The 14,633-nt window shown below is 45.7% G+C and overlaps 1 protein-coding gene across 4 annotated transcripts in view; it reads right to left on the bottom strand.

Moving 5' to 3' along the window:
• Positions 1–14,151, bottom strand: part of STX2 (syntaxin 2) — a 66,352-nt gene extending 52,201 nt beyond the window's left edge. The window contains exons 1-2 of one of the 4 annotated variants that reach the window (XM_027567061.1): positions 14,009–14,151; positions 2,499–2,573 (exon numbers count right to left, since the gene is read on the bottom strand). In XM_027567061.1, coding sequence (XP_027422862.1) covers positions 2,499–2,573; positions 14,009–14,038 — 105 coding nt within the window. In that variant the 5' untranslated portion in view covers positions 14,039–14,151. The remainder of the gene's footprint in view (positions 1–2,498; positions 2,574–14,008) is intronic. The other 3 variants (XM_027567063.1, XM_027567062.1, XM_027567064.1) reach the window with 3 other exon arrangements.
• Positions 14,152–14,633: the final 482 nt, after the last annotated feature.

The following is a 14,633-nucleotide window of genomic DNA, read 5'->3' on the forward strand; positions in this document are numbered from 1 at the left end:
TTCTGCTTTCATAGAGCAGTGAAGGGCTATTTCATTAGTCCTGAGTGTTATTTCCATCTATACATGATTTCTACAGAACTTCACATACTTTTAATTTTATTAATCAGGTAAAAACCACACACAAAATTACAACAGAACCTTTTTAAATTTTTGTTACTTTATCACACAAGCTTAAGCACAAATGATTTTGTGGGTTTAGTGCACAGATTTACATTTCAGTTAGCCATCTTTAAAGCACCATTTCTGAAGTAAAGTCAGTGAGACACATCTGTCACAAAGTAGAAAAGATACTCCTTTGCCTCTTGGAAAGTTCTACACACACCAACATTATCTGTGCAGCAGAAGCACCAGTGTGGCCCAAAAAGAAAAGGAAACTGCTGAGCCACCAACTCGGTACCAGGAGGGAAGTGCCATTCTCACGGTGGCGCCAGGCCCATTTACGCCTATGAATTACACCACATGGGCTCTCTCGGACAGCCACAAGCTACTTTCACAAAAAGGGGATCTCCTGGCCGCCTATTACAACATTATTTTAGTTTCAACCAACACTGGTCATGTGCAAAATTCCTTTCTTTTGCAATATTCTATGTAATGCTTAAGACCTAAATGTCATTTTCTAAAGAAAGAGCTTGTATTAACAAACATCATTTGCTTCTCTGTTTGTTTCAGAAGTCATTTCAGGATGTCCCTGGCGGTCCAGTGGTTACGACCTCAGGCTTCCACTGCAGCGCACACAGGTTCAGTCCCTAGTTGGGGACTAAGATCCCACACGCAGCACGGCACAGCCAAAAAAAAGTCATTTCACAGAAGTCAACTGCAAAATAAGTCAACTATTTAACAAACGAAACTGGAACTTAAGTTAGAATCAATGGCTCTCAAACCTCCCTCACACCACTCACCCGTTTTTGTATGCGTCTCTAATACCTGCAGCCAAAATGGATTAGTGCTGTTACTACAGCTCAATGACACAGCGATTATAATTCTTCTATGAAATATATCATTTACTGCTAAAATATTCTTAAAATAAAAAATATGAAAAAAAAATATGGGTTTTTCTGGAGAACTGATATGGAAGGACTAAGCATCTAGGTAAAAGGGGTAAAATCAGAGAAATAATGATTTTACAAAGTGGGCAGGTAAACTAATCAGGATGAAAAGCATCTTGTTTGCAAAGTGAAATCCAGAAATCCAGTAACTTAACTCCAGTAAAGTAAGCCCTATAGATAATGATTTAATTTCATGTTTTTTTCAATTAGAAAAGACTAGGAACTAACATAAATATATTTGAAACCCAATGAACTACGTATTCAATAAATTCTGGCTAGAAAGTTGGTAACTTGTAATACATTTTTAATTAACATATTACATATTTTCAAATGCATGTATTGATCCATGTATCTTCCAGTTTACACTGCCAACAGATTTAAGAATCAACTCAAACTCAGACTAGATTCAGCATAATCAAAACAAGTCCTTGCAAATGAAGTTTTCATTGTTAAAAAGTTATACTGACCATGTTTCTTTTCTTAATGCTTAACAAAGTCAAAATATCTGTTCTCAGACTCAATTTCAAATATTTGAAATTATGCAAAATTTGATCAACTATGACTTAGGGTTAAGAATTTAAACATGCTGTCATGTTTAAATTCTAGGAAAAAACCCTGGGGAGTTTCGAGGGAGCAGGAAAGGCCTTAGGGGGAAGTCTGGGAGACAGGTTCGAGGGAAGACCCAAGGGCACAGGTCCAGAGGCTTCGCCCCTGTACAGACAGTCCAGAGAAAGGCCAGGCTAACCAAGGCAGAGCAGAGTTGCCACAATCATATCTTTGCTCAAGGATAAGATCTCTCAGGAGTGAGCAAAGTCCCATATGACCTAGAGACTCATGCTTTGATATTTGGGAAACTTCTCAGGAGAAGAATTTAAAATTTAATCACAGATTTTAGAAAATGCACCGTATGAGCGAGCCCTTTGATACACGGACTCACTGGCACTCGACAGAAGAGCGGGAGAAGCCTCGCCGTGTGTACTGTGCACGCCTGACTGCCAGCTGAGGGACATCACCGCCACCAGGCCCTCCACTGCAAGGACCCAGGCTCCCTTCGTCTGGAGGACCCCGCTGGCCATGGGTGCGGCAGGGCCTCCCCTCGGGACCCTGTGCTTGGAGGAGGTCCCTTCTCCCAGCACGAGCCCGTGGGCAGCAGGCCCACCTTGCTGGCCACCCCCAGCTCGTGGGCTTCAGTCTCCTCAGAGGCCCTCGGCCCCCCATCACCGTTCTCACCCACCCTCCCCCCGCCCCAAGTCAGTCACCAGGAAGAAGGGCTCAACAGCAACAAATGTGCTAAAAGCACTAAAAAGTCTACAGCACTTTTTGTCATTCAAACGTCAATTTTTTAAAATATTTAGTTTGGGTATTATTTCAAATACGACAAATGCACAGTTACATTAATTTAATTATGTTTAAAGAAAAATGACAGACTGGCTTTCACAAAACGACTCTTACCTGATGGAAGAAATCATCCATAAAATGGTCCTTTTCAACAACAACAGTTGTGTCCCCATCATCATTTTTCCTACACTGAAATGGAAAAATATGAAATGTAAAATTCTGGTTTTAAAAGTTTTCACAGAGGCACCAACAGTGAACTGAAAGACAAGAGCAGCTGGGTACCTACACGATCTCAGCTCACTAAAAGCACCAAAGCGTAAGAAGCCTGCCACCCACCAAGGCCATGACATCCACCAGGCCACACACAGTCAGGGCAGGCGCACACAGCCAATCAGCCAGGAGAAGCAGCCACGTCAGGGGGAATCAACAGCTAGATCTCCGAGAACTGAGCGGCAGAGGATCGATCATTCATTCTCACTGAGTACGTCCATGTGACACAGGGCAGGTTTATCTTCCACAAGTGAATCTGCTTACATTGCACACTGTCTATAAGGATTAAAAATACTGACACCACTAGTCAATTTTTCTAGTTGTTGTTTAGTCGCTCAGTCGTGTGCAGCTCGACCCTTTGCAGCCCCATGGACTGCAGCACGCCAGGCTTCTCTGTCCCTACCATCTCCCAGAATTTGCCCAAGTTCAGGTCCACAGAATCGGTGACGTCTTCCAGCCATCTCATCCTCTGTAACTTTCTTTTCCAGACTTTTGGGCCCAACTTTTCTAGATTAGGAAATAATTTTCAAAGAACTTTCACATATGTTAGCTAGTGTTTATCATTTTCCCTAAGTAAGTAATTCCCAGTTATGGCCACACTCGTATAATCAATAAACATTTTACTAAAGACAGACTCTAAAGAAGACCTGAGTGAACTGTGGAACTGGAAGAGACTCTTGAGAGTCCCTTGGACAGCAAGGAGATCAAACCAGTCAATTCTAAAGGAAATCAACCCAGAATATTCTTTGGAAGGACTGATGCTGAAGCTTAAGTTCCAATACTTTGGGCACCGGATACGAAGAGCCAGCTCATTGGAAAGACCCTGATGCTAGGAAAGATTGAGGGCAGAAGGAGAAGGGGACAACAGAGGATGAGATGGTTGGATGGTATCACCAACTCAAAGGAGTTTGAGCAAACTCTGGGAGACGGTGAAGGACAGAGAAACCTGGCGTGCTGTAGTCCAGGGGATTACAGAGTTGGACACAACTTCGCAAATGAACAACAAAGGAATACTGAGGAAGAAAGCAACCCACCACTGGGAAAGGCCAGGATGACACTGTACTTTACAAATCAGGTGCCTCAGTTTAAAATAACATTGAAGAGATGTTCTAGGCCAGGGGTTCTCACACTTGAGGGACATCAGGACCGCCTGGGATGGCTGGGTCTCCGGCTGGGTGGGGCCAGAGTGGGGCATTCCATGACTTGAGACTACCCTAGGACATCCAGAACCTCATCACACTGTAACCCTAACCCAGCCCTCAAGGGAGGCAAAAGAATGAAACAGTGAAAAGTCTTTGCAGTAAGTCCCCTACACACGAACCTTCAAGTTGCAAGCTTTCAAAGACATGAACGTGCACTCCCATGTCCAATCACGTAAGTTCGCATGTCTGGTGTACACTGTCACGTGTGTACATCCTCTACAAGCAGTTGTGCTTTTGTACACTTTACTGTATAGTAATGCAGTTTTATTTCAAGCCCAGGATGTCTGGAAGCAAATGCAAAAGCAGTGACGATGGAGTTGGTAACTGGTATGATGAGAAAAAAAGAACTACTACCCAGACATCACTGGACCGTTTTTCTGAGAGGGAAGATAGAATTGAAGCCAGCAAGGAACCAGTGTCATCAGCGTCAGGCGTGAGTGAAATTGCAGCTTGCCCTCCGTCTCCTATTGTTGACGATCCTTCAGCTCTGCCATCTCCCACCTCCACTCCCCACTCCAGTCAGTAACTCTTCTTGCCAGCCCTGTTCGCCAGCTGTCGTACTATACTACTATACTTCTCAAGGTACTCTAAGATTTTAAATGTTTAATTTTCTATGTTTGTTTTTTATGTATTATTTGTGTGCAGGGCTTCCCTTGTGGCTCAGTTGATAAAGAATCTGCTTGCAATGAGGGAGACCTGGGTTCGATCCCTGGGTTGGGAAGATCCCCTGGAGAAGGGAATGGCTAGCCACTCCAGTATTCTGGCCTGCAGAAATCCAATGACTGCATAGTCCATGGGGTCACCAAGAGTCGGACCCGACTAAGTGGTTTTCACTTCACTTCATTTCACTTCACTTCACACTACAGTACTATATAGCTGACTGTGTTAGTTGGGTACCTAAGCTAACTTTGTTGGACTTACAAACAAACCAGACTTGTGAACATGCTCTCAGAACTGAACTCGTTTGTATGTAGGGAACTTACTATAGTGGGAAGAAAGCCACCTCTGTCTACAGCTACAGGGGAGAGGAGACAATGTCAGACCCCGGGACCTGGCATCCGAGTCACACAATATTTATCAAGGACACGTGCCACAGGATCTACCAGTGAGAGCTGTGGATTCGAGAGGAGAAAGGAAAGATGCCTGGCAGCATACAGAGGAGGGAACTGTTTGGAACCATCTCCCTGCGGGCGCGCTGGGCAGCCAGTTCAGCTCTAACTGCGGAAACTGAGGCAGCCACAGATTTCAGGAATTCTGGACCCTCAGGAAAATCAGAGTCATTGAGCACTAAAAGTTTTAAGTGTAGCTTTACTGATCTGCAACCAGGAATGATGTGGAAACAAAATTCCACTAAATTTAGTTACGAAAGATCTGCCAAATGTAATAAATGTGGTAAGAAAACACGATGCAGCCTCCCTCTGCAGCTTCCAGGGCCCACGCTGAGGCAAATCGATCTGGCCTAAACTTCAACAGGAATCTCTCACCACCCCATGGAAGACTTCCGCACCTCCCTTGCCCTGGGGCCACTTCTGGGTGCAGATAAGACAATCTACGAGGGCTAAGGAAGAAATGTGCTTCTCCAAGATAGAGAGGCATGAGCTCCCTCAGACAAGGGGTTTTTATGAGAGCCATAAAGAGTATTTTATCACCAGGTGACACACACACTGGACAGCCGTGGGGCGGTCTCGAGGGAAAAGCAAACCCACCTCCACAGGGTTCTGGGAGAAGCTCACTGAGCTGCAGGCAGGGGTCAGCGGGCGCCTCTCAGGGCTGTAGGCTGAGCTCTCTGCACACCATTGCTTCTGTTTACACCGACTCCCCAGGGCATCCGCCTGGAGTGGTTTCCCCAGCAGGGCCCTTACTTTGAGCCACCACCCTGCTCTCACGTGACTCCGGTCACGGAGGAAGATGCCCGCAATTAGGCAGCGCTGCTACTGAGAATGTTTCATTTGTGCTCTGCTAACAGGGCAGGTATTATGGGTTGAACTGTCCCCCTAAAAATAAATGTTGCAAACCCCCAGGACCCGTACTTGGAGAAAGGGTCTAGGAAGACGTAATTAGTTAAGATGAGGTCATGCTGGAGCAGGATGGGCCCTTAACCCCACATGACTCTGTCCTTATAAGAGACAGAGACACAGGGGAGGCGGCCACGTGGCGAGCAAGGCAGAGAGGGTAGTGAAGGGTCTGTGAGCCAAAGAGCCAAGGACTGCCGCCACTCCCAGAGACATGAGCAGCAAGGCAGGACTCCCCCCAGGTTTGGGGGAGCGTGGCCCTGCGACATCCTGACTTCAGGCTTTGGCCTCCGGGGCCAGACGTGACAGCATGTTTGTGACCCCATCTGTGGTCTTCTGTCACAAGAGCCCAAGGACACACAAAGGACCGAAGCGTGCCGACCCCGATCCTTTCTTTAACCAACCGTGCTAACTAACCAAGACACCGCTCTGGACCCAAGCAGACAGTCTCAACTAGAGAGAAGAATACTGTCTTGGGAGTCGCACATCTGGCTTCTAACCTGCTTACCAGCTGGGCACTACCAACTTCTCCTAGTCTGTCTCCTGGTCTCTAAAGTGAAGATGACATCCGTTTTCTTCTCCAAAGGTGGGGCTGCAGGAAAACTGCCCACTTGGGGCTTCATAAGGCATGTGATTTTCACAGGGTGTCCACACACCAATAAAGGCTTTTAAAATCATTTCAGGTCCATGTTCTTAATTCCCAGCAAAAGAGCACTTAAAGGCAGATCAGCAATCAGCTAACTGCAATAAAAGTGACGTTCAGGCAAACCCGCCAACGGCGTAGAGCTCTTCTCCAGGCTCCCGCATTATTTGAAGTGAAAGAGGGCTGCTAATGGGCACGACTGAGCGACTGAACTGAACTGAACAGGCGTCACGGGCCAGGGCACTGGGGCAGCAGGAGGACTTGATGTTGTGTTGGTCCTCCAGCACCACCTGAAGCCTTGGGAAGATCCCCTGGAGAAGGGAATGGCTACCCACTCCAGTAGCCATTGGAGGGGGGCAAGCACCCCCATTTCACACACAGAACACCCCAGGACAGCTGAGCACCATGCTCACAGCCTCAAGCCTCTCTGGGAACCAGGAGGGTTCAACTTCACAAACCCACAACTGTGCTGACTCACCAATGGCAGGAGCACCAGGAAACTTAAAATGCCTTCCACACCTGCTCCCCCAACTCTGCGAGAAGCAGCTAAGCCAGGAGGGGTGAAGGGCTTCCCTGGACATTCAGAGCTGAGACCACCTTATCCATCTGACTCCAGAGGCCCTCGCTCTTGACCACACACCACGGACCTCCTCCTGGAGGAGGGGATTTCACATGGGTCCTCCAGGCACAGCCTGGCTCCCAGGCTCCCTTCTGAGCTCCCGGGGCAGCTTCCTTGGCCTTCACAATCATGTCGTCTTTGAATGACCCTGCATGTCACTGTACCCCCATGGCTGACTTCTTTTCACAGATGCGGGAAGGGGACATTCCAGGGGCCAGGGACACTGGAGTGAACTAAATTAAGTCCCCATGAATTCACCAAATAAGAATGGGGGAAGGGTAGAGAATGAACTTGAACGTGGCTGAGCAGGGCTGGGATTCCCTTGTGGCCCAGAGGATGAGCGATGACAACCCACCTGCCCCCACCGTGGCTTTCCTGGGGCAGAGGGCACCCATCTCACCCCTCTGACAGCTACCCGAAGTTCTCAGAGGCCTCAGTGTCTGTCTTACTTTTTGTTGTGGAAAATGACAAAACATGTACGGAAGTAGAAGGAATAATATAGGGAGCCCTCGATGAATCCAGTGGTCAGTTCACAGACTGTCTCACTGCACCTGCACGCTCCCTGCCCCCAGCCCGGCAGCACAACTCCATCTCGTGGCAAAGCCCACACACAGGCTGCCTGCCACGCGTGACACAGCCGAGAACCTAAGCTCCCTACTCCACCTGCTCCGGGACAGAAACTTAGTTATTTCTGGCTCAGGGGAGACGATGTCCAACATGACACTCTCCCTAAGGGAAGTCAGTCCTTTTACCATTACATTATACATGGACCACTCTCCTTGCAGGAGGCAGTGAATAAACAACCAACCACCAAAAAACTCAACTCTTCCTGGATGCTGAGACCCACATGTCACCACGCGTGATCTCTATTCACAGTCATTCACTCGCTAGTAAATCGTTCATTTCTCTACCTGCAGACCAAGAGGGAGCCAATGACTGGAATCTGTTTCCTCTACTGTCTTTTTTCCTTCTTTTTTCTTTTTTTTGGCTATTGGTTTTACTATTATGTTTCAGTGCCTTAGAGAAAAATCAGCAAAACAATGATACTGTGTGCAATTTTAACACAATTTTTGCAGATTAGATATTATTAAAATTATTTCTATTCATTAGGACATGGTATTCTTATGTCATAAACAGATAAAAACATATAAAATCAGTTGTGAAGATATTTTTTCTTTTTTAACTTTTTATTTTATGTTGGAATAAAGCCTATTTCCTACTTATATTTCTTAGGTCCATCTAGAATTCTCAAAACTATTAGACATGAGAAAATAGACCCAGTAATACTATCTTAGCTTTTCCATTCACTAAAAAAACAAAGAATAACTACCTAACAATGCTATTTAAGCTACACAATCGCCCCCCACGTCCACGAAGCCCATGTTCCATCTTTCCAGCTGAGATGGTGTAACCTCTGTACAACAGCTGTTGTTTCTAACAGTGCACTTATCGTAAATAACAAAATGATTGGTGGCATTCACTAAGAGCAGTGGGAATAGCCTCCAACTTGATTTCCAAAGTGTCAAAGGGCAAGATAAGCACCCAAATATCAACATTCCATTTCTGTTAAATTTTAAAAGAATTCTCCTTAAAAGGAGCATTATATTAAAATACAATTCTCTCTGTGAAAAGTATTGTGAGGAAGAGACAGTAAGGAGCTTCCCTGTTTAGAAACTATTTAACAAAGATGAATTCTCTGTCACTGGAATGCTCTCTGTTGAGATAATTGAGAAGCTGAATTATTGCAAACTAAAAGAATCCAATGTTGGATAAGATACTCAATTTTTCTCCATGTTATTCTCCATATACATGTACACTAGGGCATTCCATGCAAATGCTAATTGTGGGGAAACAATTATCTTGAAATATGCCCAATGCTGGCAATAGCTTTATTGCTAGAATATGGTGATTTTTCAAAATTGCATTACTTCAGTTAAAAAAAAAAAAAGAATACTTGTAATTAAAAATAGGTAAAAGCTGACCGCTGGCCAGTTGGTAATCATGTTGCCAGATATAAGTATCATTTCTTTCCCATATTTTTATATAATCAGTTATAGTTTTATGCCCTAGGTAGAATATTACTGTTTCATGCTTTACATTTTCACTTCATGTTTATCTCCATTATTATTATATAAATACTACAGGTCCTTACACTTTACATAAATAACACTGTACTGCATAAATGCTTCTGGTTTTTTTCCTCTCAAAGGTATATTTAAAGATTTTTCCTCATCTCTCATTTTCACTCACCACTATCAAACTCATCATCCTTCTCTTCTTAAGAGCAGGCCGTGCCCCCTGCCCAGCTTATACCCAGCTGGCTCCTCCTTCTCATCACATCTCAGCTCAGAGACCTCCCTGATCAAGACCCCTGATCACCCAGCCCAAAGCAGCCAACCCATACCCACTCACTGTTTTATATGCTCCCCAGCAGTTACTGCTCGTTGACTTAACTGTTCCTTGTCCTCTCCCACCAGGACACATTTCAGGGGAGCAAGGACTTCAAGGGTCTTGCTGCAACTTACGCCTGAAACAGTGCCTGGCACGTAGCAGCCACTCAGTTGAGACCAGCTAAAGGAATGAACGAAGGGCACAGAGATGAGATGGAGGTGGGGGTGGAGAGGAGAGAAAGCACATACAGAAGGACAGGGAAACCAGGAAACAAAGACGCAGACACACACAGCACGAAGCGGCACAGTGGGCAGGACTGGAGACAGAGGCAGTCTTGGTTGCTCGCTAGCCCCTGGTTCCATCCCCTTGTGAGGTCTGACAGCACATCGCGCTGTTGAGTCTGAAGCCCCATTCTACCATTGCATCAGTCTCCCTTTTCTGTTTTAGCGAAGGGGTTTCTGTCCCTTGCAACCCAAAGAGCCTGAAGACAACAGAGTCCATTGTCATCTGCATTTTCCTAACTAACCATGGGCGTGCTCAGAAGCAAACGCACTCAAACCATACCCAGCAGGTGCTCCATGCAGAGTTCTGAGCCCTCAGAGCAAACCTGACAGCACCCATCTGCCCTGGAAGGGTGCAGAGTCTGTGGGAGGGCGCAGAAAACAGGACCACGTGTGTGTTCGGATGGGCAGAGATGGGAGATCGCTGGGGACACAAGAGGGAAGACTTCCTGGTAGCAGTGCTTGCACTGAGGCCAAAAGAAAACGTGGGGCCAGAAAAGGGGAGGGGGGCAAGAGACATACAAAGTGAGTAGCTCACAAGGACCCAGAGAGGGCACGTGGGAACAGCGGACTGGGCCAGGGGACTTGCCAGAGTGAGGTACTGGTTCTCTCTTGGGTTCTCCATTCCTCATATTCAGAATGAACAGACTTGAAATTAAAAACAAGTAATTAACCTGTGGAAATGTAGAGACTTTGCTTTTTTATTTTGTATACAAACAGTATTTATTGTGGTTCCCAGAGAAATATCAAGGGCTTCCCAGGAGGCGCAGTGGTCAAGAATCTGCCTGCCAATGCAGATCGACACGGGTTCGATCCCTGGGGTTGGGAAGATTCCCTGGAGGAGGAAATGCAATCCATCTTGCCTATACACAGAGAAACTATAGATCTGGGTTGCAAAGATCCCAACTGTCTGTAGAATGACACAGGAATCAGTAAATCATGAAATCCTCAACATATTCAAATATTATAGACAATTCATATATTAAAGTACACATGTATTATGAAATTCTCAGTATTTTAAATTTCAGTGACATACTTAGAAAAAAATGTTTTTACTTTCTAAGTTGGAACCTGAATCTTTACCACATAACAATCTGCACTCTGTGTCCCCATCTGAGCTGCCAAAATAGAACCTTAAAAATATGCGGGCAGCTTCTCTTGCCCTTTAAAAAATTTTACGTGCAATTCATCACCATAAACCCAAGTATTAAAAATAGTAATTTTCTCAATAAACAAAGTCCTACTGTGTAGACAGGGAACTATATTCAATACCCTGTGAAAACCCTAATAGAAAAGATTATGAAAAAAAATACATATATATAACTGAATCACTTTGTCCAGCAGAAACAGAACATTGTAAATCAACTACATTTCAATATAATTTTCCTTAAAAAATATAATCTTCTCCTATGTCTACTAATGAATACCATCTAAGTATGTGTGTTTATGTCTATTACTCTGCAAATTCCCACAGCTGAAATTTGCAATTTTTCTGTTTTTAACTATCATAAATACAGTCTTTTGCACTGACAAACTTTTTTTAAAAGGTAATCAAAATATATTTGGGGTCATTATCTCGAAGGACAGCAATCCCACTTTGACTTACTTCCTAAACCTACTTCCTTCTGCTTCTGCACACATCCTTACCCGGCTGTGCACATTCACAGCACACACCCAGTTCATTTCTGTGCCCTCTGCACTTAGCACGTAACCTCACAGAGATCCAGTGCTCAGAATCTACTGAATGTATGGTCCTTTTATTTTTTTAAAAATCAGAAACATCCTTCTGGATTTAGAGTTTAGGAAATCTTGGGCAAGTCACTCAAACTTTCTACACCCAAATGAACTAACTGGCTGCTCAAAAAGAGAATTCTTGCTTAGAAGCAGTTACATCTGTATTTGACAAACTGTATTGGACAAACTAACTTTTAAGTCCTTTCCGAGTAGTTATCAGTGGGAATCTTTTTTTCAGGAGGAATCACTAACAGCTAATAAAGGAAACTTCTAGAAAGCATCAAGAACATTTTGTTAATGTGGACAACACAGGCGTTTTAACTAGTAAAATTAAATATTCACGTTTGCCTAGGAAAAAACACCAGCCACTTAGAAACATGGTTGTGAAAGGTCATTTTACTACTCCAAGAGCTACCTGGAAAAGACACATTTCCTGGAAAAAAAAAAAATTAGCTTTGATAGCTGATAATTTTCAGATGAATTTTCAAATATTAAAAGTTAAACTTTAAGTATGTCAGATTCAATTTTGAGTTAATATGCCAGGGAGAAGGTTGCTTTTTATAACTGCTTGAAAACATTTTAAAAACTAGTACATATTAATAACACTTGTAATTACAAAGCATTTTTCTCTCTCCCACCCTCTCCCAGAGTGTCACACGCAAGAGATAATTCTATGATTCAGCGCTTCTTCCATAAGAGTACACAAAAAAAATCTTATTATCCTCATTATATATACAGGAAAACTGAGGTTTTGAGAGGTTCAGAAATTTTCTGCCCAAGATTCAACAACTCCAGACACAGAAACAGCTGCTCAATCTTCATCCATAGCAACATGGTACTGGATCAGAAAAGATCACTTCTTCCTCTAGAATTCTAGATTAAAACATGTTCTTACCCACACTGTTGCCGTAAGAGCTGAAACACACATACACTTAAGAGTGATAAAGAACTGCCTTCTCTGTTTTTTGCTTTTTTTGCTAAACAAGCCAAGAAAAGCTTCTCACATATTCCACTAACACATTTTCTACTGTTCTCCAACATTCATAAATTTGTATTCTTTCATAATACATTCTTCATTTCTTCACTTAACAAATATCTGAGCTTCTAACAAGGAAGGATACTCCATTGAGTGCAATAACAGAACAGCAATTTGCCGTTTACATGTTGCTAACCTGTAAACACAAACATCAAAATATCTAACCATTAGTAAAAAGGGAAGCAAAGAAAAATCACTATGAAGAAACTTTCTGGGTAAGAGTGTAAAAGCATAATTTTCATAATCTGAAGAATGAATCATTCATTGCTTCTCTAAACTAAGATTCCTCATCTGGCCAACAGAATCTGAGGGACTATTCTCTCTACTTCCTAAGCCTGGGACAGGGCTGGATCCATTCTAGAAGCTGAGGAGAAAGTTAATTCATTACATTCAATGGGTGCTTTAGTGCAGTGGGCCTTGCTCTGTTCTGAGGCTGTTCAGAGTACTGGGAAACGAAATACAAACATTCAACACTATTTTAGTACTTGTATTTTTCCAGAAAAAAGTCAGAATTAATTCTGTTCACCTAAAATGTTTCAACTCTTCTACATTCTATAAACCACTACCGTTTCAATGTCATCATCTCATTCACAGTATTGTCTGTGGAATGCATCAAACACGACTCCATTTCCTAAGGGAACAAAACACTGTTCTCTTACTAAAGTTATTGGTAATTTGCTGAGCACCTATGTACTCCACCAGCGGGGTTTACTGGGAGTAAACAAACGCAAAGCAAACTATTTACAGGGGAAACAAAAGGCGCCCCTCTGTACCTGCCTCACCGCTCCCTTCCAGCATCCAGTCCGGCAAGGCGCCCACTGGCATGTGGCATCAGATACATCCGTTCCCACCTATACACTGAGCTCCTACTGCGCGCGGGGTCCCACCCAAAACCCCAGATATAAGACAGGGAGCAAGGGGACAAGTCCCTGCTCTCAGGGAGCTGACGCATACTAGGATGGAACAGTCCATAATTCAACAAATAATTTCTGGTCATAAGTGCTCTGCAAGGATTTAAACCGGGCGAAGGAATGGACCGCCTCTAGGGAAGGAAGTCACCTGAAGAAGCAGCAGAGCCCAGCTCAGAAAAGGAGGTTCGAGGCCCCGCCGGGCCCCGAGACGCCGGCTCAAAAGCTATTCCCTGCCCCAACGCCCAGTGCAGAAGCGAGGGCAGAAGAGTGCCTTCGGGGCGTTAAGGAGATGGTGGGACGGTGGTGCTGCGGGCTGGGGAAGCCGTGCGCCCCCTCCAACCCCGCACAGAGGCCGCCCCGCCCGGCCTGAGCCCCGGGACCTGGACTCCCCTTCCCCGCTCACCCTGTGACCCCGCACCCTGAGCCCCCAGCCCAGCCCTGCACCTCCCCGCCCCCGCCCATCCTCGTGCCTCCAGGGCTCCCGGCCCGAACCGCTACACTCCAGCTCGCCCGCCCGCGGCTCACCGCCGTCAGGTCCGGCAGCCGGTCCCGCATCCCCACGGGCCGGGCGCCGCGCCCCGCCGCTCAGGCCTGCCCGGCGCCGCCTCCGGCTGGCCGCGGGCTCTCGGTGTCCCCGCCGCCGCCTCAGCCCGCCGGTCGCCCTCCCCTCGGCCGGCGCTGCCACGGCAACCGCGCCCTCACGCTCTGCGCATGCCCGGCCCGCGCCGCGCCCAGACCCACGCAGACAGCGGGAGCCTTCCTGAGGGAATGCCGAGAACCAAGGGGCGGGGTCCGCCTGGGAGGGGCGGGGTCTGGCTTGGGTAGGCGGGGACTATCGGGGAGGGAAGTGGCCCGCCCAAAAGGCGCGGCAGAGGAACAGGCGCGGTCTGGTGGGGGAAGGAGCGGAGCCTGACTGAAAGGGGAGAGGCGGGGCCTGCTGAGGGGAGGCGGGGCTGGCCGCGAAGGGGCGGGGCTCGGCTGAGTGAGTTGTGTTCGGGAGGTCGTTTATCCTGGTTGGTTAGATATGACTTTTGCTCTTCTTGATTTGCTTTTGGTTTTGTGCTTTCACATTCATTTGATTTACTTTAAAAACTCGTGGAAAATTTGGTGACGAATTTAGCAAGTGTATGGAGATGGGTTAGGTGCAGCT

Source organism: Bos indicus x Bos taurus, chromosome 17 (assembly GCF_003369695.1).
Source record: "Bos indicus x Bos taurus breed Angus x Brahman F1 hybrid chromosome 17, Bos_hybrid_MaternalHap_v2.0, whole genome shotgun sequence".
NCBI lineage: Eukaryota > Metazoa > Chordata > Mammalia > Artiodactyla > Bovidae > Bos > Bos indicus x Bos taurus.